This window comes from Hylobates moloch, unplaced genomic scaffold (assembly GCF_009828535.3).
Source record: "Hylobates moloch isolate HMO894 unplaced genomic scaffold, HMol_V3 SCAFFOLD_23, whole genome shotgun sequence".
NCBI classification, from domain to species: Eukaryota; Metazoa; Chordata; class Mammalia; order Primates; family Hylobatidae; genus Hylobates; species Hylobates moloch.
Window position 1 is genome coordinate 27,118,981 of NW_026652298.1, and position 22,028 is coordinate 27,141,008.

Genomic DNA, 22,028 nt, shown 5'->3' on the forward strand with positions numbered 1-22,028 from the left:
CTTCCCTCCCTCCCTCCCTTCCTTCCTTCTTTCTTTTTGAGACAGAGTCTCTCTCTCTGTCGCCCAGGCTGGAGTGCAGTGGCGTAGTCTCAACTCACTGCAACCTCTGCCTCTTGGACTCAAGCGATTCTCGTGTCTGAGCCTCCCGAGTGGCTGGAATTACAGGCGCCCGCCACCACACTGGGCTAATTTTTGTATTTTTAGAAGAGACAGGGTTTCACCATGTTGGCCAGGCTGGTCTCAAATTCCTGGTCTCAAGTGATCCACCCGCCTTGGCATCCCAAAGTGCTGAGATTATAGGCATGACCCATCGCACCCGGCCTAGAAATGTTAGAATTGGATAAACCACTGAGGAAAGAGGACTTGACCGTCCGTGTCTAGATCCCCATGTCCCAGTGGGATTTATAAGGCAGGGTGTTGGAGGGTGTGATGTCCCAGCTGTTCTGTGAAGACTGGGAGGAGGGAAGGGCTCGGGTTCATCAATGAAAGTCACACCCCAGGGACTGCAGGGACAGGTGGAGTCACTCTCTGGGGCGTGTGTTGTCGCTGGGCAGAGACCACATCCTCACCAGTAGGACCCTGATGTGTCAGGTTCATTCATTGACACATGGACCCAAGATGGTCAAGGCCAGATTTGGGAGCTCTTGGTCCTCCTGCGACAGACCTAACTTGTCAAGTTTCGTTACTAAATTCCCTGTTGCTGTGTCTCCTGGTTCCAGGATAACTGGGGCAATTTTATTCTTAAAGTTTTCCTATGTCCAAGATGGCAGCCAAGCATGGAAGACAGAATTACGTTCACTGTTCTATCATTTCTCAATCCGATAGCCCTTAAATGGGAAGAGTGCTGGTTCAGGGTCACAGTCTGAAATCCCTAAAACAACCCAGGAGAGAATAGGTTTGACAGGGCTGGGTGTGGTAGCTGACACCTGTAATCCCAGGCACTTTGGGAGGCCAAGGCAGGAGGATTGCTTGAGCCCAGGAGTTTGAAACCAGCCTGGGCAACATGGCAAGATCCCTATCTCTACAAAAAGCAAACTTTAAAAATTAGCTGGGCATGGTAGCATGTGCCTGTAGTCCCAACTACTTGGGAGGCTGAGGCAGGAGGATCACTTGCGCCCAGGAATTTGAGGCTGCAGTGAGTCATCATCGTACCACTGCACTCCAGCCTGGGCTGCAGAGCCAGACCCTGTCTCTGAAAAAATTAAATAATAAGTTTGCCAGAAACAGCTGTGCAGGCTGGGCATGGTGGCTCCTACCTGTAATCCCAGCACTTTGGGAGGCCGAGGTGGGTGGATCGCCTGAGGTCAGGAGTTTGAGACCCGCCTGGCCAACATGGGAAACCCCATCTCTACTAAAAATACAAAAATGAGCCAGGCATGGTTGTGGGCACCTGTAATCCAAGCTACTCAGGAGGCTGAAGCAGGAGAATCACTTGAACCTTGGAGGTGGAGTTTGCAGTGAGCTGACATCGTGCCACCGCACTCCAGCCTGGGCAACAAGAGTGAAACTCTACCTCAAAAAGAAAAACAAAAGAAAGAAAGAAAAAGGAAACAGCTAGTGCAGCTGGGGAGTACAGGAGCCCCCTTAGGAATGATGCACATAGTTGTGTTTTCTGAGTGGTGTGTGGATTTCAGCTAAGTCTGGGGCACGTTGTGAGCCCTGGGTCGTCTTTGTCCACTTAGAAAGGCTCTGGCCTGTAGATGATTTAAGTTGTTTGCAGCCAGACAATACATGTGTCACACAGGGTTTCTGGAAGAACCTGAGCTGGGGAGAATGGGACATGTCCCTGTGCAGGTTCGGGATGCTACGGGGCAGGGCTCTGTGGACAGCGGGGTGAGGCTTCATGACCCCTGCACCTTCTCTTCCCCCATCCCTAGGGCTTTTGCCAAGAGGCAGCAGCAGCTGACCGCCATGAAGGTGATTCAGAGGAACTGCGCCGCCTACCTCAAGCTGCGGAACTGGCAATGGTGGAGGCTTTTCACCAAAGTGAGTGCTCTGCCCCAGCCCCCTTCCCAGGGGCCCCCAGCCCTGGTTCTTCACTCTGGAGCCTCCACATTTGGGACAGGAGGTGGTCACAGGTGGGTGTGGAATGGAGGGCTCCAACGCAGACCTTGCGCATTGGCGGTTCTCTGGCCCGAGGAGGCCCGGTCCTTTGGCACATAGGCTATAGCCAGGACCTTAACACAAAGTATTAATATTTCCATCAGCACTGGAATCCCTCGTGTGGCCCATTTATAGCCACACCCACTTCCTCCGTAGCCATGGAAACCACTCTGTTCTCCAGTTCTGTAATTTTGATGGTTCAAGAATGCTGCCAGGGGCGGCAGCTCACGCCTGTAATCTCAACACTTTGGGAGGCCAAGGCAGGTGGATCACTTGCGGTCAGGAGTTCAAAACCAGCCTGGCCAACATGGCAAAACCCTGTCTCTACTTAAAATACAAAAATTAGCTGGGTATGGTGGCGGGCACCTGTAATCCCAGATACTGAGGAGGCTAAGGCAGGAGAATCTCTTGAACCCAGTAGACAGAGGTTGCAGTGAGCCAAGATCGTGCCTGCACTCCAGCCTGGGTGAAAGATTAAGACTCTGTCTCTTCTTTCTTTCTTTTCTTTTTTTTTTTTTTTTTTAAAAAAAGGCCAGGCACGGTGGCTCACGCCTGTAATCCCAGCACTTTGGGAGGCCGAGGCGGGCGGATCACAAAGTCAAGAGATCAAGACCATCCTGGCCAAGATGGTGAAACCCTGTCTCTACTAACAGCACAAAAATTAGATGGGCGTGGTGGCAAACGCCTGTAGTCCCAGCTACTCAGGAGGCTGAGGCAAGAGAATCACTTGAACCCGGGAGGCAGAGGTTGCAGAGAGCTGAGATCGCGCCACTGTACTGCACTCCAGCCTGGTGACAGAGCGAGACTCCGTCTCAAAAAAAAAAATATATATATATATATTCTATACATGGAATTAGAGAGCATCCAGACTGTTGCATTATCAACACTGCAGTTTTTTTTTTTTTTACTTTTTGCTTTTTTGAAATGGAGTCTCACTTTGTTGCCCAGGCTGGCCTTGAACTCCTGGCCTCAGGCAACCCGCCTGCTTCAGGCTCCCAAAGTGCTGGGATTACAGGCGTGAGCCACCTCATCTGGCCAGTAGCATATTATTTTTTATTTCTGGCAAAGTCAAGGCCTCCAGAGGACTCAACTGGTTCCTGTAGTGGCACTGGTTGCATTGTGCCCATGGCACAAAGACATGCTCTGTTGCAATAGACTAGGCTTCTCCTTATACGCCCTTGAGTGTGTACACTGGTGCAAGGCTTTTTCACCAAGCAAATAGATATTGAGTGCCTGCTGTATGCCAGGCACATGCTAGGTGCTGGGGGTGCGGCTGTGAACACACACCGTGGTCCCTGACCTCCGTGAATATTCTGGCAGAATTGGCGGGGAGTAAACAATAAACAGATAATCACAGAGACAGATACATAATGGCAAACTGTGATAATTACATGAAACAAGCTGCCAGAGTACATAGCAGGGGCTTCCTTGTGCCAGGCAGGGGCTTGAAAACAAACAGTTAGGAGGCAGCCCAGGGAAGGACAGCAGATGATGCTTTTTGGAAATGTTCATCTCCACTGAACCAACTTCTGAAAAACTATCCTAAGAAAATCATCTTAGCCGGGTGTGGTGGCCCACGCCTGTAATCCCAGCACTTTGGGAGGCCAAGGCAGGAGGATCACCTGGGTTCAGGAGTTCGAAATCAGCCTGGCCAACATGGCAAAACCCCATCTCTACTGAAAATACAAAAATTAGCCAGGTGTGGTGGTGGGCACCTGTAGTCCCAGCTACTCAGGAGATTGAGGCAGGAGAATCACTTGAACCCAGGAGGCAGAGGTTGCAGTGAGCTGAGATCGCGCCACTGCACTCCAACCTGGGTGACAGGGCGAGACTCCAACTGAAGAAAAAGAGAAAAGAAAAGAAAATCAAGAGTTAAGGGCATTCACTGTGGCCTTATTTACAGTAGCAGAATTTCAGTGTCCAGTCCTAGCCGAATGATGAGTTCAATAATGATTCATCCATCAATGGAATGTTTTCAGCTATTAAAATGAAGGCTTGGATATTGAATAGGTCTGCTAAAAAAAAAAAAAAAATGACATCTACCTAGTTGTCTAGCTGGACACTGTGGCATGTAGTCCCAGCTACTCTGGAACTGGGGTGGGAGGATTGCTTGAGGCCAGGAGTTCAAGGCTGCAGTGAGCTATGACTGTGTCACTGCACTCCAACCTGGGTGACAGAACAAGACCATCTCTAAATAAATAAAATAAAAAGATGGCTATGTAACGTTGTAAGAATGATGTAACAGCATGGGGTAATAAATATCTTATAATATTTTTTAAATTTTATTTGTAGAGACAGGGTCTCACTCTGTCACCCGGGCTGGAGTGCAGTGGCACAGTCATGGCTCACTGCAGCCTCAACCTCCAGGGTTCAAGCGATCTTCCTGCCTCAGCCCCCTCAGTAGCTGGGACTACAGGCACACGCCACCATGCCTGGCTACTTTTTTTTGTAGAGATGGGGTCTCATGATGTTGCCCAGGCTGGTCTCAAACTCCTGGGCTCAAGCACTTGCCTCGGCCTCCCAAAATGCTGGGATTACAGGCATGCACCTCTGTGCTTGTCTGTATCTTATAATTTTAAATAATAAAAGCAGCCTCTACAACTAGGCAGCATGGTCTTAAGTCTATTTTTTAAACATAAAAAGAGCCAGGAAGGAAATGTAAACAATGTTAATAATGACTTTGATAGGGAGGTGGGTGGGATATGAAAGATTTTTTTCTCCCTTTTGTCCTTGGAAGGAAATATCACTTTTCAGCAGTAGTTCTCTGTTGGGATGGTTCTAAAGCGGGGAAGATGAGACTTTTTCCTTTCACTTTGCACCTTTTCTGGTGCTCTAATTTAGAGGTCCTCAGTCTTGCCACTGTTGATATTTTGGGGTGACTAATTCTGTTGTGGGGTCTGTCCTGTGCACTGTAGGGTGTTTAGCAGCATCCCTGGCCTCTACCCACTGGATGCCAGAGGCACCCCTCACCCTAGTTGTGACAACCAGCAGTGTCTCCAGACAATATCCCCTAGTGGGGATCGGTGGGGGCAACATTGTCCCTGGCTCAGAACCACCGATCGAATTTATTATCACAACATATCCCTTTGCCACAAAAACCAATGATGGGCTGACCGTGTGTGTGCAGGTGAAGCCACTGCTGCAGGTGACACGGCAGGAGGAGGAGATGCAGGCCAAAGAGGATGAACTGCAGAAGACCAAAGAGCGGCAGCAGAAGGCAGAGAATGAACTTAAGGAGCTGGAGCAGAAGCACTCGCAGGTACCTGTATGGATGCGTGGCTGGAGTTGCTGGGGAATAGGACTTGGCCCCATGGGGCTCACCCGCCTCCTCCCCACCCACTGTGTGCAGCTGACCGAGGAGAAGAACCTGCTACAGGAACAGCTGCAGGCAGAAACAGAGCTGTATGCAGAGGCTGAGGAGATGCGGGTGCGGCTGGCGGCCAAGAAGCAGGAGCTGGAGGAGATACTGCATGAGATGGAGGCCCGCCTGGAGGAGGAGGAAGACAGGGGCCAGCAGCTACAGGCTGAAAGGAAGAAGATGGCCCAGCAGATGCTGGTAAGGTGTCACAGGGGCAGCCCGTGGTGGGTAGCAAATCACTTGACCCTCACTGCAGGTCTGTGGAGGTGTATCCAGGGATATGTGTCCCTGCTGGGACAGATGATGAGACGGAGGCTTGGAGAGGGTTGGTCATCTGATCAAGGCCACACAGCTGGGGTTGGGACTTTGAACACAGTGAGCCCACTCTGTTCTACTGCCCTGCTTTGCATGTGCTAACCCCTTTTCTCCTAACAGCAAGCCTGAAAGGAGGATAATTTTATTTGTTATCTATTGCTACATAACAAAACATGCCAAACTCAGTAGCTAAAAATAAAAAGTATTTATCTTGCATAGTCAGGAATTTGGGAGTGGCTTAGGTGAGTGGTTCTGACTTAGGGTCCGGCCTGAGGTTGCAGTCAAGGTATTGGCTGAGGCTGCAGTCATCTGAAGACTCATCTGGGACTGGAGGACCCACTTCCACGTGGCTCATTCACACAGCTGCTGGCAGGAGGCCTCAGTTCCTTACCATGAAGGCCTCTCCTCAGGGCTGCTTGAGTGTCCTTCCAATATGGCAGCAGAGTTCCCCCAGGAGTGATCTGAGAGAGAGGAGAAAGGAAGCCACAATATCTTTTGTAGCCTAATCTTTGAAGTTACATTCCATCACTTCCTCCTGATTTTTTTTTTTGTTGCTGTTGTTGTTAGAAGCAAATCTAACCCCCACTCAAGGGGAGGAGAATTAGGCTCCACCTTTTTGGAGTAGCAAAGAACTTGTGGATAGATTTTAAAACCACCGTGGTACCTACTGTGCTCATTTTATAGATGAGGAGGTTGAGGTTCCATGAAGGAGAGCAGCTTACCCAGGTCGTTTTTTTTTTTTTTTTTTTTTGAGACAGAGTCTCACTCTGTTGCCTAGGCTAGAGTGCAGTGGTGCGATCTCAGCTCACTGCAACCTCTGCCTCTCGGGTTCAAGCGATTCTTCTGCCTCAGCCTCCCGAGTAGCTGGGATTACAGGAGCCCACCACCATGCCTGGCTAGTTTTTTTTGTATTTTTAGTAGAGATGGGGTTTCACCATGTTGGCCAGGCTGGTCTTGAATTCCTGACCTCAAGTGATCCACCCACCTCGGCCTCCAAAAGTGTTGGGATTACAGGTGTGAGCCACCACGCCCAGACCTTTATTTCTTCCTTTTAGGAGGCTACAGAGTTCTGGGCATCTTCAGGCCTAGCCCCTGTATTCATTAGTCCCCAGATCACCACGAGAGTAAATTTGTTATAACCAAAGCTGTTACTCTTTTCCCTCCACAACAAAGGACCTTGAAGAACAGCTGGAGGAGGAGGAAGCTGCCAGGCAGAAGCTGCAACTTGAGAAGGTCACGGCCGAGGCCAAGATCAAGAAACTGGAGGATGAGATCCTGGTCATGGATGATCAGAACAATAAACTGTCAAAAGTGAGTAGGGGCCGGGGGCGGTGGCTCACGCCTATAATCCGAGCACTTTGGGAGGCCGAGGTAGGTGGATCACTTGAGGCCAGGAGTTTGAGACTAGCCTGGCCAACAGGGTGAAACTCCATCTCTACTAAAAATACAAAGATGAGCCAAGCGTAGTGGCCGGTGCCTGTAATCCCAGCTACTTGGGAAGCTGAGGCAGGATAATCACTTGAACCTGGGAGGTAGAGGTTGCAGTGAGCTGAGATCGTGCCACTGCACTCCATCCTGGGCGATAGAGTGAGACTCTGTCTCAAAAAAAAAAAAGAAAAAAAAAGAATACAGCAGTGGGGGATAGAGGAAGGGTATTCAGGGAAGGCTTCCTGGAGGAGGTGACATTTAAGCAGAAACTTGAAGATGAAGGAGCAGTTAGAGGGGAGTAGAAGAGCATCTCAGCTGGTTGGCCCACTGTTTAAAGGCCCTGGGGCAGGGAAGAGCTGGCCAGTGGCAGGAATGGAAGGAGGGTACCTTTGGCTGACCATACAATGTGAGGGACAGACTGGCATGAGATGAGAAATGGCCAATTTTTGGAAATTGTTAAGGGACTTCTCTTTACCATTTAAAGCTCTAGTTGTATTTTGTTATAATGTGGGTTTTTCTTTCAACTGTTTATATGGAAATCACTTAAAAATGAAACATAGATTCTAGAGAAAAGAAAAATGCTAAAGCTATCTCTTTCTTTTACACCAAAAAGGAACGAAAACTCCTTGAGGAGAGGATCAGTGACTTAACGACAAATCTTGCAGAAGAGGAAGAAAAGGCCAAGAATCTTACCAAGCTGAAAAACAAGCATGAATCTATGATTTCAGAACTGGAAGGTAAACCAGCTACCAAGAGGTTTATTTTTATTTTATTTTATTTTATTATTTTTTTTTAGAGATGAGGTTTTCCTCTGTTGCCCAGGCTGCAGTGCTACGGTGCGATCATGGCCCACTGCAGCCCGAAACTCCGAAGCTCAAGTGATCCTCCTGCCTCAGCTTCCTGAGTAGCTGAGACTACAGGCGTGCATCACCACACCCAGCTAATTTTTTTTCTTTTTTCTTTTTGTAGAGATGGGGTTTCACTGTGATGCTCAGTCTGGTCTCAAACTCCTGGGCCCAAGCAGTCCTCCCACCTTAGCCTCCCAAAGTGCTGGGATTATAGGCATGAGCCACTATTCCTGGCCTTGAATGGGTATTTTTAAAAGCAGGAAAATCAGAAAGGAAATTTGAGGATGGCAGATCATCCCATGAGTGACAACTAACTCTATCCCACCTCTCAAAATCACCCTCAGTCATCACACACACTAATATGATAAAAGGGCTGGGTGTGGTGGCTGTCGCCTGTAATCCCAGCACTTTGGGAGGCCGAGGTGGGCAGATCACGAGGTCAGGATTTGGAGACCAGTCTGGCCAACATGGTGAAACCCTGTCTCAAAATACAAAAATTAGCCTGGCGTGGTGGCGAGCGCCTATAATCCCAGCTACTCAGGAGGCTGAGGCAGGACAATCACTCGAACCTGGGAGGCGGAGGTTGCAGTGAGCTGAGATTGTGCCATTGCACTCCAGCCTGGGCAACAAGAGCAAAACTCCATCTCAAATAATAATAATAATACGACGATAAAAGGTGCTGTTCATCCGGAGATAATGGTCCAGGCCGTGACTATGATGGTTACTGATGGGGAGATGTGTTAATCTCCTCCGTGTAAAATGCCTGGGCAGGAAGGCTCATTGCCGGGCATCTCTCTGGGGCCTCCCCTTCCTGAAGAGCACCTTGGTTTTTGCAGTGCGGCTAAAGAAGGAGGAGAAGAGCCGGCAGGAGCTGGAGAAGCTGAAACGGAAGCTGGAGGGTGAAGCCAGCGACTTCCACGAGCAGATCGCTGACCTCCAGGCGCAGATCGCAGAGCTCAAGATGCAGCTGGCCAAGAAGGAGGAGGAGCTGCAGGCGGCCCTGGCCAGGTAGCGGGGCTGGCAAGGGGCATTTGCTGTGTGTCCATGTATCCCCTGGGCCCCTGCTCATTCGCTCATTCGCAGTGGCTGTCTTGGTCAAGGTGGCCCCAGGCCCTTGGCATGAACTTCATTTCCCAGGCCAGGCCTCCCACAAGCCTTCCCGACCCTGTTCACTCCCCCAGATCCTCACCTTCGACTTTCTTCTCTTCCCTACCAACACATCATCTCTTTGCAGTTGATCTCACCTACTCCCATGGTGTTGCTGCCACCTCTCCGCCATCCAGGCTTTTCTCATCTAGACCCCAGTTCTGAATTTCTGATTGCCCAATGAGTCAATTTCCACCGTCATCTCAAACACCCCTGTCTAAGGCGGGAATGACCTTCCTTTCCCCAGCCCCTCCCTCTAAGGACCCTCTTTTTTGTGAACACCAATCTCCTCTTTCGTTTCTGCCAACCCACAGCGAGCAGCAACCTTCAGATTCTGCCAGTCCTTCTAAATGTCCCCCACCCATTTCCTCTGTTTTTTCCCTCTTCCTGGCTCTTAGCTGGATTTACACTAATGCTGATACTGCAGCAGCCACTATGAATGATTATTTACCTGCTTACTCGGTGCTAAGTTATTTTCAAGCAGTACCTTTGCAGGCACCTGGCCAACTGCCGGTGTCTTTGAGGAGGAAGCTGAGCCTCCTAGGGGTAACGGAATAGGAGCAATGTCATTGCTTCTAAGAGGCAGAGCTGGGATTTAAGCCTCAAAGCTTTCTGATTGATCCCCTGGCCTGGCTCTTTTGTCATCCAATTTGTGCTATGTTGACAGTGCTACGGTGATGAAGGGAAAGATCCCTCTGGGGCACAAACCTGCTCACAAAAGTTTGCTGGCTGGATGCAGTGGCTCACGCCTGTAATCTCAGCACTTTGGGAAGCCAAGGTAGGGGGGATTGCTTGAGGCCAGCAATTTGAGACCAACATGGGCAACACAGCAAGACCCTGTCTCTACAAAAAGTTAAAAAATGAGCCAGGCATGGTGGTGTGTGTCTGTAGTCCCAGCTACTCAGGAGGCTGAGATGGGAGGATCATTTGAGCCCAGGAGGTTGAGGCTAAAGTGAGCTATGTTCATGCCACTGCACTCCAGCCTGGGCAACAGAGCAAGACCCTGTCTCAAAACAACAATAATAACAAAACAAAAACCTAACTTCACTGGCTTACTAGGGAAAATCCAGTTTCCTTAGCCTCACCCTCAGAGCCCATCCACCCTCTGCAGTCTCACCCCAAGCCAACTATTTCACTTTCTCTCTTGTTGCCGCCCGTTCACAAGTACAGTAAAATCAAAGTGCTTGCCTCTCCTGCAGCATTCTGCCATTTAACAGGGCTTCTTGCAGCCCACCTTGATCTGTGGTCACCACCTCCACCAGATGCAGAGCCCCAGTCTGAATATCCCCCGCAACCAGTGGCTGGCCAAGTGCTGTGCATGGGGCGGGTACTCAATCACTGAGCAAATGCAGAAAGAACAGACAGTTGTCAGGGAAGAATAACTGTCCAACATTCAGAAAGCTTCCACACAGTCCCTACTGTGACCAGGTACCTTACCAGTCTGGGGCCAATGCTTTGCATTCTTGCACACACATGCACACATGTGCATACACATGTACACACACCCATGCACATGTACAACCTATTTTGATGTCAGACCTTGGCACTCACGTCCTATGTTAATCTCAAATAGTCTGGCATGTCAAGAAGCAGTCCTGGGGACATGGATAGGTGTTGGATGTCTCTGCAACGTAAGTGTCTGGTCCCAGAAAACAGTTTTTGGCCACATTGTAAAAGAGGAACCAAGGGCCCTGGGGGTTCATTCTGGTGGGTCTCTCCCTGGAAGGCTTGACGATGAAATCGCTCAGAAGAACAATGCCCTGAAGAAGATCCGGGAGCTGGAGGGCCACATCTCAGACCTTCAGGAGGACCTGGACTCAGAGCGGGCCGCCAGGAACAAGGCTGAAAAGCAGAAGCGAGACCTGGGCGAGGAGCTGGAGGCCCTGAAGACAGAGCTGGAAGACACGCTGGACAGCACAGCCACTCAGCAGGAGCTCAGGTGAGGGGCCCATCAGTCCCACCATCCTGCTGTCCCACTGCACCAATGGGATGGGGGCAGGAGAGGGGACAAACCCAAAGCAAATCCTGCATCACAGGATTTCTCAGCCCCTGTGCATTTACCTTCCTGGCTGCAGTTTGCTTTAACTTGTAGGAGCGTGGTTGTTTTTTCTCTTTTCTCTTTTTTTTTTTTTTTTTTTGAGGCAGTCTGGCTTTGTCGCCTAGGCTGGAGTGCAGTTGTGCCATCTCAGTTCACTGCAACCTCCACCTCTGAGATTTAAGCGATTCTCATGCCTCAGCCTCCTGAGTAGCTGGGATTACTGGTGTGTGCCACCACGCCTGGCTGATTTTTTGTTTTTAATAGAGATGGAGTTTTGCCATGTTGCCCAGGCTGGACTTGAATTCCTGGCCTCAAGTGATCCACCCACTTCCACCTCCCAAACTGCTGGTATTACATGTGTGAGCCACTGCACCCGGCCCTCATCATCTTCTCATCAGAAGAGTAGTATATACTAGGGATGTACAATCTTTTGGCTTCCCTTGGCCACATTGGAAGAAAAAGATTTGTCTTGGGCCACACATAAAATCATAAAATACACGAACACTAATAATAGCTGATGAACTAAAAAAATTTTACAAATTGGAAAAAACATCTCATACTGTTTTAAGAAAGTTTATGACTCTGTGTCAGGCTGCATTCAAAACCATCCTCATTGGAAAGCTTGGATATGCTCAGAACAATTTGAAAACTATAGAAAAGCAGACATAAAAAAAAATCACCTTTAGGATCGGGCTCACGCCTATAATCTCAGCACTTTGGGGGACCAAAGACAGGTGGATCACTTGAGCTCAGGAGTTCAAGACCAGCCTAGCCAACATGGTGAAACCCTGTCTCTACTATAAATCCAAAAATTAGCTGGGCATGGTGGCACATGCCTGTAAATCCCAGCTACTCCGGAGGCTGAGGCAGTAGAATCACTTGACTCTGGGAGGCAGAGGTTGCAGTGAGCTGAGATCGCACCATCGCACTCCAGCCTGGGCGATAGAGTGAGTGAGACTCCATCTCAAAAAAAAAAACAAAAAACAAACAAAAATCACCCTTAGTCACACCAGTTAACATTTTTGAGAAATTCCTTCCTGTCTGTGTGTGTGTCAGTCAGTCCCCAAGCTCCAAATCCCAAGTATGTGTGTGTATAACTTTTGTGTTAAATTTTAAAACTAAAATTGATCAGATTGGTTTTCAATTTAAGATTCACTTCAAATGAACAAACAACAACAATAACAAACTGCCTGCTAGATCACGAATCCTGACTCTAGTGAAACTAGGTCATTGATTCATTCAGTAAACACATAAATGTATTTTGATGCAATCTGTGGTGTTGGCATAGCATATACCATAGCATATAGCTATGCTAGCTGTGCCAACACCATATACCCTGAGGTTTATTTCCCCTACTTTGGGTTTTGTGCACTGTCACATGCACATAGAGGCACAATGTTCTGCTCCCTTGCCACCTGGCCTTTGATACAGAAAAGCCCAGTGCATGGGCCAGGTATGGTGGCTCACGCCTGTAATCCCAGCACTTTGGGAGGCCGAAGCAGACAGATCACCTGAGGTCAGGAGTTCGAGACTAGCCTGGCCAACATCATGAAAACCTGTCTCTACTAAAAAGACAAAAATTAGCCAGGCATGGTTGTGGGTGCCTGTAATCCCAGCTACTTGGGAGACTGAGGCAGGAGAATCCCTTGAACCTGGGAGGCAGAGGTTGCAGTGAACTGACATCATTCCACTGTACTCCAGTCTGGGTGACAGAGCGAGACTCGATAAAAAAACAAACAAAACAAAAAACCAGGCTGGGTGCAGTGGCTTACACCTGTAATCCCAGCACTTTGGGAAGCCAAGGTGGGTCGATCACCTGAGGTCAGGAGTTCGAAACCTGACCAACATGGTGAAACCCCATCTGTACTAAAAATATAAAATTAGCCAGGCGTGGTGGCAGGCACCTGTAATCCCAGCTACTTAGGAGGCTGAGGCAGGAGAATTGCTTGAACTCGGGAGGTGGAGGTTGCAGGGAGCCAAGATTGCGCCATTGCACTCCAGCCTGGGCAACAGGAGTGAAACTCCATCTCAAAAACAAACAAACAAACAAACAAACAAACAAACAAAACCATGGACTCAAGGTCAAGGTTTAGCTTCTAATTCTGGCTCCATCACACAATGGCTGTGACACCACGGGTAAAACTGCTTACCCTCTCTTAGCCTGAGTTTCCTCATTTGTAAAATGGAAATAATAACACACCTGCCTCTTTGGGTCGCTCTGAGGATTAGATGATGTATATAAAAAACTTAGCTCAGGGCCTGGCATATAGTAACTGCTCATTAAATAAGAGCCAACATTAATATTTAAGCAAAATGTTGCAGTTCACAGACATCCTTTCAATTCTATTACTTTGTGTATTTGTTGGCCAGTCATTACAGACATCCTAGGCAGGTGATATGCTCCACATTTTGCAGCTGAGGAAATTTTAGGTCCAGAGATGTTAGGTGAGTGACCCAAGGTCACACAGCTAGAGAAGGGTGGTGATGAGGATTGCAGCTCTGGGTCCTGGAGGAGCTCTCATTCTTTTGCACGGCACTGAGATGACCCTCTGTCTCCACCCAATTGCCAATCACTGTGTTCCTCCCGTCAAGAGCCAAGAGGGAGCAGGAGGTGACGGTGCTGAAGAAGGCCCTGGATGAAGAGACACGGTCCCATGAGGCCCAGGTCCAGGAGATGAGGCAGAAACATGCACAGGCGGTGGAGGAGCTCACAGAGCAGCTTGAGCAGTTCAAGAGGGTAAGTGGTGATGGTTTTTGGTGATGACACATAAGAGTGACATCAGCAGCCTCAAATTACTATATGTCAGGGTCTGCATAAAGACAAAAAAAAAAGTTACATAAGATTCCAATGATGATGATGGCAGCTTATATTTATTTACAAAATGCTTCCCATACAGGCTGGGTGAGGTGGCTCACACCTGTAATCCCAGTACTTGGGGAGGCTGAGGCGGGAGGATCGCTTGAGCTCAGGAGTTGGAGACCAGCCTGGGCAACATAGTGAGAACTTGTCTCTACTAAAATTTAAAAAAAGTAGGCCAGGCATGGTGGCTCAAGCCTGTAATCCCAGCACTTTGGGAGGCCAAACCAGGTGGATCACCTGAGGTCAGTAGTTCGAGACCAGCCTGGCCAACGTGGTGAAACCCTATCTCTACTACAAATACAAAAAATTAGCTGGGCACAGTGGTGCATGCCTGTAATCCCAGCTACATGGGAGGCTGAGGCAGAAGAATCACTTGAACCCAGGAGGCAGAGGTTGCAGTGAGCAGAGATCATGCCATTGCACTCCAGCCTGAGCAACAGAGCAGGATTCCATCTCAAAAAAAAAAAAAAAAAAAAAAATTGGCCAGGCCTGGTAGTGCATTCCTGTGGTCCCAGCTATTTGGGAGGCTGAGGTGGGAGGATCATTTGAGCCTGGGAGGTTGAGGCTGCAGTGAGCCCTGTCATGCCACTGCACTCTAGCCTGGACAACAGAGTGAGACCTTAATCAAACAATAAAAATAGGCTGGGCATGGTGGCTCACCATGTCTGTAATCCCAGCAATTTGGGAGGCAAGGTGGGCAGATCACTTGAGTTCAGGAGTTCGAGACCAGCCTGGCCAACATGATGAAACCCCATCTCTACCAAAACTATAAAGAATTAGCTGGGTGTGGTGGCATGTGCCTGTAATCTTAGCTACTCAGGAGGCTGAGGCAGGAGAATCACTTGGATCCAGGAGGAAGAGGTTGCAGTGAGCTGAGATCGTGCCACTGCACTCCAGTCTGGGCGACAGAGTGAGCCTCCATCTCAAAAAAAAAAAAAAAAAAAAAAAAAAAAAAAAAAAAAAAAAAAAAAAAAAAAAAAGAACGAACAGAAATGCTTCCCATACAGTATGTCAATTAATCTTCACAACCATCCTGTGAGATGTGTACTATTAAACTCATTTTACAAGCAAAGAAACTGAGGTCCAAGGTGCCTAGAGGTGAAGAGACTTACCCAAGGTCACACTGCTGGTATGTGACAGAGCCATGATTTGCACCCAGACAGTCTGGCCCTAGACCCCACTTTCTGGCCTCTACAGGACTGAAGCCCTATAGGATGGGTGGGGCCCGTTAATATACTGCCCTTCAGGGATAAGCAAAGGTGTAGCAACACTTTTGGGGAGATTTAAATGAAACTTAAAACTGGGAACATTCTATCCACTTTAATTTCTCTGCAGACTGGAGGAGGGCCAGGCATGGCAGCTCACACCTCCCGTAATCCTAGCACTTTGGGAGGCCAAGGAGGGAGGACTGCTTGAGCCCAGGACTTTCAGATCAGCCTGGGCAACATAGCGATTTTTCTTTTGTAAAAAAGACTGGAGGAAACTTGTCATTATTTGATTTTAATGGCAGAACAGCTCTCTCCGGCATAATTTGAGAATGACTAGGTCAAATCACTCTCCCGTTGTTGGACTCTTTGCGGTGTATGGGAGTGGGAGCTGGTAAATAGCAGTACTGAATGCTGAATCTTGGGTGCTCTTCTCTCCTTTGGGGTAGTTCCTGTGCTTCATTCCCCAGGGTAAGTTTTTTAGCTTGCGACCTTCTGCCAGATTGTTTTCCTGAAAGCCTGAGTTACATCACCCTCAGCGTTCCAGCTCCTCCACATCCCCTTCAGTGGAAGCTTTTGGTTCTGCTAGATTAAGTGGGTGCAGCATTGCCTAAAAATTGTTGGGAGTTTGCATTTGGTTCTGTCACTAGTGTATTAGTCCGTTGTTGCATTGCTCTACAGAAATACCCAAGATTGGATTATTTATTTTTTGAGCAATGGAGTCTTACTCTGTCACTCAGGCTGGAGTTCAGTGGCGTGATCTTGGCTTACTGCAGTCTCCATCTCCTGGGTTCAAATGATTCTCCTGCCTCAGCCTCCAAAGTAGCTGGGACTACAGGCACACACAACCATGCCCAGCTAATTTTTTTTTTAGTAGAGATGGGGTTTCGCCATGTTGGCCAGGCTGATCTCAAACTCCTGACCTCAGGTGATCCACCTGCCTTGGCCGCCCAAAGTGCTGAGATGACAGGTGTGAGCCACTGTACCCACCCTGACATTGGGTAATTTATAAAGAAGAGAGGTTTAATTGGCTCATGGTTCTGCAGTTTGTACAGAAAGCATATAGCAGCTTCTGCTTCTGGGGAGGCCTCAGGAAACTTACCATCATAGTGGAAGGCAAAGGGGAAGCAGGCATGTTTTAAATGACCAGAGCAGGCAGAAGAGAGAGAATGGGGAGGTGCCAGACACTTTTAAACAACCAGATCTGACAAGGGCAGCACCAAAGGGATGGTGCTAAACCATTAGAAACTGCCCCCAAAGGCTGGGCACGGTGGCTTATGCTTGTAATCCCAGCACTTTGGGAGGCCGAGATGGGTGGATCATCAAGTCAGGAGTTCAAGACTAGCCTGTCCAACGTAGTGAAACCCCATCTCTACTAATAATGCATAAAATTAGGCCAGGCGCAGAGGCTCATGCCTGTAATCCCAGCACTTTGGGAGGCCGAGGCAGGCAGATCACCTGAGGTCAGGAGTTTGAGATCAGCCTGGGCAACACGGTGAAACCCTGTCTCTACTAAAAATACAAAAATTAGCCAGGCGTGGTGGTGCACGCCTGTAATCCCAGCTACTCGGGAGGCTGAGGCAGGAGAATCTCTTGAACCTGGGAGGTGGAGGTTGCAGTGAGTCGAGATTGCGCCATTGCACTCTAGCCTGGGCAACAAGAGTAAATCTCCGTCTCGCCAAAAAAACCAAAAACCATAAAATTAGCTGGGGGTGTGGTGGCGGGTGCCTGTAATCTCAGCTACTCAGGAGGCTGAAGCAGGAGAGTCACTTGAACCGGGGAGGTGGAGGTTGCAGCGAGCCAAGATCACGCCACTGCAATCCAGCCTGGGCAACAGTGCGAGACTCTGTCACAAAAAAAAAAAATTTAAAAAAACTGCCCCCGTGATCCAGTCACCTCCCACCAGGTCCCAATGTTCACCTTGACTAGTTCGTACAGTTTGGATCTGCATCCCCACCCAAATCTCATGTTCAGTTGTAATCCAATAGAACATGAGATTACAACTGAACATGAGGTTTGGGTGGGGACACAGATCTAAACTGCATCAACTTACACTTGAGGTTCCAACAGACCAGGTAATGAACCAGCCCCAGAAAGGTGTTCAGTAAACCACCACATGGAAGACTGTTCACCTCCCAGATTCAAGCAATACTTGTGCCTTAGCCACCCCAGTAGCTGGGACTATAGGCATGCGCCACCACGCCCGGCAAGTTTTTTTATTTTTAGTAGAGATGGGGTTTTGCCATGTTAGCCAGGCTGGTCTCAAACTCCCGACCTCAAGTGATCCACCTGCCTTGGCCTCCCAAAGCTACTTATTTCTGAAACAGGGTCTCACTTTGTTGCCCAGGCTGGAGTGCAGTGGTGTGATCACAGCTCACTGCAGCCTCCAATTCCTGGGCTCAAGCAAGCCTGCCATCAGCCTCCTGAGTAGCTGGGACTGCTGGTATGTGGCCCCCACACCCAGCTAATGTTTTACTTTAGTAGAGATGGGGGTCTCACTACATTGCCCAGGCTGGTCTTGTACTCCTCGCCTTAAGTGATCCTCCTGCCTGTTTCCCAAAGTGCTGGGGATGACAAGTATGAGCTGCCATGAGAGGCCTTCAAACATTAAAGTTTTTTGAAAAAGAAGCTGGGAGGCCGGGTGCGGTGGCTCACGCCTGTAATCCCAGCACTTTGGGAGGCCGAGGCGGGCGGATCACGAGGTCAGAAGATCGAGACCATCCTGGCTAACACGGTGAAACCCCGTCTCTACTAAAAATACAAAATATTAGCCGGGCATGGTTGCAGGCGTCTGTAGTCCCAGCTACTCGGGAGGCTGAGGCAGGAGAATGGTGTGAACCCGGGAGGCGGAGCTTGCAGTGAGCCACGATAGCGCCACTGCACTGTGGCCTGGGCGAAAGAGCGAGACTCCTTCTCAAAAAAAAAAAAAAAATAGAAAAAGAAAAAGAAGCTGGGAATCCAGATTTTTATGTGACATTTATTAAAATGTCGGCAACTCATTTTTTAAAAAAGTAGTGAAAGGGTCAAAGGGGACATGACAGCAGGTTGGATACCGCTTGTGGGATTTCAGATTGCAACCCATGAGCTTTAGGAAAATAGAATCCAAAATATCAGCTGGGCGCAGCAGCTCACGCCTGTAATCCTAGCACTTAGGGAGGCCAAGATGGGTGGATCACTTGAGGTCAGGAGTTCGAGAGCAGCCTGGTTAACATGGTGAAACCCTGTCACTACTAAAAATACAAAAATTAGCTGGGCATGGTGGTGGGCGCCTGTAATCCCAGCCACTTGGGCAGCCGAGGCAGGAGAATAGCTTGAACCCGGGAGGCAGAGGTTGCAGTGAGCCGAGATCGTGCCACAGCACTCCAGCCTGGGTAACAGAGTAAGACTCCATCTGAAAAAAACAAAACAAAACAAAACAAAAAAGACCCAAATCTCTTACTGGTGATTGTGTGCCCCCTGCTGTGTGCCTTCCTGGACCTCTCTGAGGGAGGAAAGGGCAGGGCCTGAAACGTTCTCCCGGCCACAGCCTCCCTGTCATCCCTCCCCTCTGCTTCCTTCGCCAGGCCAAGGCAAACCTAGACAAGAATAAGCAGACACTGGAGAAGGAGAACGCAGACCTGGCCGGGGAGCTGCGGGTCCTGGGCCAGGCCAAGCAGGAGGTGGAACACAAGAAGAAGAAGCTGGAGGCGCAGGTGCAGGAGCTGCAGTCCAAGTGCAGCGATGGGGAGCGGGCCCGGGCGGAGCTCAATGACAAAGTCCACAAGCTGCAGGTGAGGCGGTGGCGCGGTGGTGCGGTGGGCAGTGCTGGGTGATGCCCAGTTCTGTGGGGAGGGGCCTCTTCCCAGCTTGCTGAGGTCTCTCTTGCTGCAAGGCAAGTCCTTTCCTCTAGTTGCGTTCCTGGAGGGGAGGCGATGATCTCCCTGTTAAATTAAATATTAAAAAAACCTTCTGGCCAGGCGTGGTGGCTCACGCCTGCAATCCCAGCACTTTGGGAGACAGAGGTGGGTGGATCACCTGAGGTCAGGGGTTTGAGACCAGCCTGGTCAACATGGTGAAAAGTCTCTACTAAAAATACAAAAATTAGACAGGTGTGGTGGTGGGCACCTGTAGTCCCATCTACTCGGGAGGCTGAGGCAGGAGAATTGCTTGAACCCAAGAGGCAGAGGTTGCAGTGTACAGAGACTGCACCATTGTACTCCAGCCTAGGCTAAAAGAGCAAAACTCTGTCTCAGGAAAAAAAGAAAAGGAAAAAAAAAAACCTTCCTTTCCAAGTTGATAATTATTTATTGAGCACCTGCTGTATGCCAGGCACTGTGCTTAATCCTGAGATACAACAGCAAGGAAGAAGAGACACTGTCCCTGCCCCAGTAGGACTCCAGCCAAGTAAGGGGAAAGGAAGGGAAGAGAAAGACATGAATAATCACACAAATGAATGTCAAATGATGCAGCAAAGGGAAGGCACATGATGCCTAAGTGTAAATAACCAGGGGGCCTAACCTGGGGGAGGAGGAGCCAAGAAAGGCTTCCCTAAGGAGCATGGATAAGTCTACCAGGCAGCGGGAACAGCATGTGCAAAGGTCCTGTGGTAAAAAGAAAAATTAGGAGACGTACGGCCAGTAGAGCTAGAGTGCCCCGTTGGGGTTGGGGGTAGGGGGAGATAGTACAGAGTGGGGTTGGAGGGGGAGGTTGTACCCAGATGATGTAGGGCTTTTGAGAACCTATTACACGTATGTTGGTCCTTACTCTGGGCGATGTGAAGCTGTTGAGGGGTTTTAAGCTGATGAATGACATGGTCTGTTTGCCTTTGGTCTTCTTTCACTTGGAATAGACATTTACCCTGCCTCCCCACTCACGGGGATGTGGCCATAGTTTCCATAAATATTTAACATGTTCACAGCCAGGGACCAAGGGGCAGGGGAAGCATTAAGTGAGATGTTTTTTTCCCACATGCAGTTGAGAGCAGGGGTTTTGCTGCTCTCATATAAGCAGTGTCAAGATCATTCATACCCTCCTTGTCAATGGAAGAGATGGAGGGTAGGCTGACACCTCCAAAGGGACTTATGCAGAGACACTAGGGAGTAAAAGCCAGAGAATACACAGAGGGCATTTTTACCTTTAGGGTCTGCGTCTCTGGCTTTGGCCATAAGGGTCCGTGAAGGGACAAAGGAGTAGGAGTGAGGAAGGAAGAGATGGGACAGCATCCCTCGGATGTTCAGTTACCATCCTGGTCTCCCTTCTTCAGCCTTAGAGAGTGGACCAGCCAGAGCAACTCGTTTGGATTCTCAAACCTGCTGCTTTGTCTCTACCAACCTTGGCAGGGATCTAGGATCCATTTAGTGGGATCAGGTCCCAGTCCATACAATTGGGGCTCAAATAAGTTCTTAGAACCATGGAGTCTAGGGCCAGGGTCCCAACTTATAGGTAATGGAGTTCCCTTCAAGCCACAGAGTTTTTTGTTTTTTTCTTTTATCAGAGTCCCATACCTCGTGGGTATTTTCTCAATCAGTGGACACCCCAAGTCCTAGCCCATGAGGGCACACCATGTGTTTTGAGTAAAAAGGCCTCCTTTTAAGGAGGATCCCCTTCTAGAGGCTTTGACTAACCAGTCTCTTGGCACCCTTAGAATGAAGTCGAGAGCGTCACAGGGATGCTTAACGAGGCCGAGGGGAAGGCCATTAAGCTGGCCAAGGACGTGGCGTCCCTCAGTTCCCAGCTCCAGGACACCCAGGTGAGTGTCCTTGCACATCATCCAGGGGACCTGTGGGGTGGCCTTCCTCGGGGCAGGTCCCTGGCACCTCAGTGCATCCCTTTTGCAGGAGCTGCTTCAAGAAGAAACCCGGCAGAAGCTCAACGTGTCTACGAAGCTGCGCCAGCTGGAGGAGGAGCGGAACAGCCTGCAAGACCAGCTGGACGAGGAGATGGAGGCCAAGCAGAACCTGGAGCGCCACATCTCCACTCTCAACATCCAGGTGCCTGCCCCGTGTCCTTGCTTCCGTCATGGGTCCTTCTCAACGTCTCTGCGCTGAGATCCCCTGCCGGCAGATCGCGATGGAGTGTTGGTGCGATGGTGCTTGACCCCCCAGCTTCCCCTGCTATTGGGTTTCTCCAACAAGGAGACATGGTCTTCGCTTCTCAGAGTCTGTGGGGCCAGGGACAGGGGTCACTCATGGTCCCCCTCTCACCCTACCCTGGACGCTGTCCTTGTAGCTCTCCGACTCAAAGAAGAAGCTGCAGGACTTTGCCAGCACCGTGGAAGCTCTGGAAGAGGGGAAGAAGAGGTTCCAGAAGGAGATCGAGAACCTCACCCAGCAGTACGAGGAGAAGGCGGCCGCTTACGATAAACTGGAAAAGACCAAGAACAGGCTTCAGCAGGAGCTGGACGACCTGGTCGTCGATTTGGACAACCAGCGGCAACTCGTGTCCAACCTGGAAAAGAAGCAGAGGAAGTTTGATCAGGTAGAGGGAGGGCGTGGGGTGTCCTCCAGTCTGGCCGTGGACGCTGGGTCGGGGAATCAGCTTTGCAGAGTATGATGCGTGGCTCCCGCCTGTGCCTGCATCCCCTCTCCACTCTCTGGGGAGCCATGGGAGGCTCTCTTATCTTGTCTTGGGCAACCATGGAGCATTAAGGCTACCAGGTCACAGTAAGGATGGCACAGAAGCCTTGATGACTGTGACTTTTCTGGGTACCAGCACCATGTGGGTCACCTGCACACATGGTGATGCCTTC

The 22,028-nt window shown here is 49.6% G+C and overlaps 1 protein-coding gene and 1 long non-coding RNA gene across 4 annotated transcripts in view; one reads left to right on the forward strand and one right to left on the reverse strand.

Annotated features, from left to right (window-relative positions):
* MYH11 (myosin heavy chain 11) overlaps positions 1-22,028 on the forward strand; it is a 153,379-nt gene that overhangs the window by 110,537 nt on the left and 20,814 nt on the right. For all 3 annotated transcript variants that reach the window (XM_032145242.2, XM_032145244.2, XM_058433910.1), the window contains exons 20-31: positions 1,878-1,986; positions 5,231-5,362; positions 5,453-5,659; positions 6,950-7,087; positions 7,818-7,941; positions 8,889-9,060; positions 10,925-11,137; positions 13,829-13,973; positions 18,865-19,071; positions 20,925-21,029; positions 21,118-21,270; positions 21,509-21,757. In XM_032145242.2, coding sequence (XP_032001133.1) covers positions 1,878-1,986; positions 5,231-5,362; positions 5,453-5,659; positions 6,950-7,087; positions 7,818-7,941; positions 8,889-9,060; positions 10,925-11,137; positions 13,829-13,973; positions 18,865-19,071; positions 20,925-21,029; positions 21,118-21,270; positions 21,509-21,757 — 1,954 coding nt within the window. The remainder of the gene's footprint in view (positions 1-1,877; positions 1,987-5,230; positions 5,363-5,452; positions 5,660-6,949; positions 7,088-7,817; positions 7,942-8,888; positions 9,061-10,924; positions 11,138-13,828; positions 13,974-18,864; positions 19,072-20,924; positions 21,030-21,117; positions 21,271-21,508; positions 21,758-22,028) is intronic.
* Positions 13,900-20,602, reverse strand: LOC131382353 (uncharacterized). Its single transcript, XR_009211768.1, has 3 exons — positions 20,415-20,602; positions 18,919-19,221; positions 13,900-14,046 (listed from the first exon to the last, which is right to left on the reverse strand). It is a non-coding gene; the product is annotated as an uncharacterized LOC131382353 (long non-coding RNA).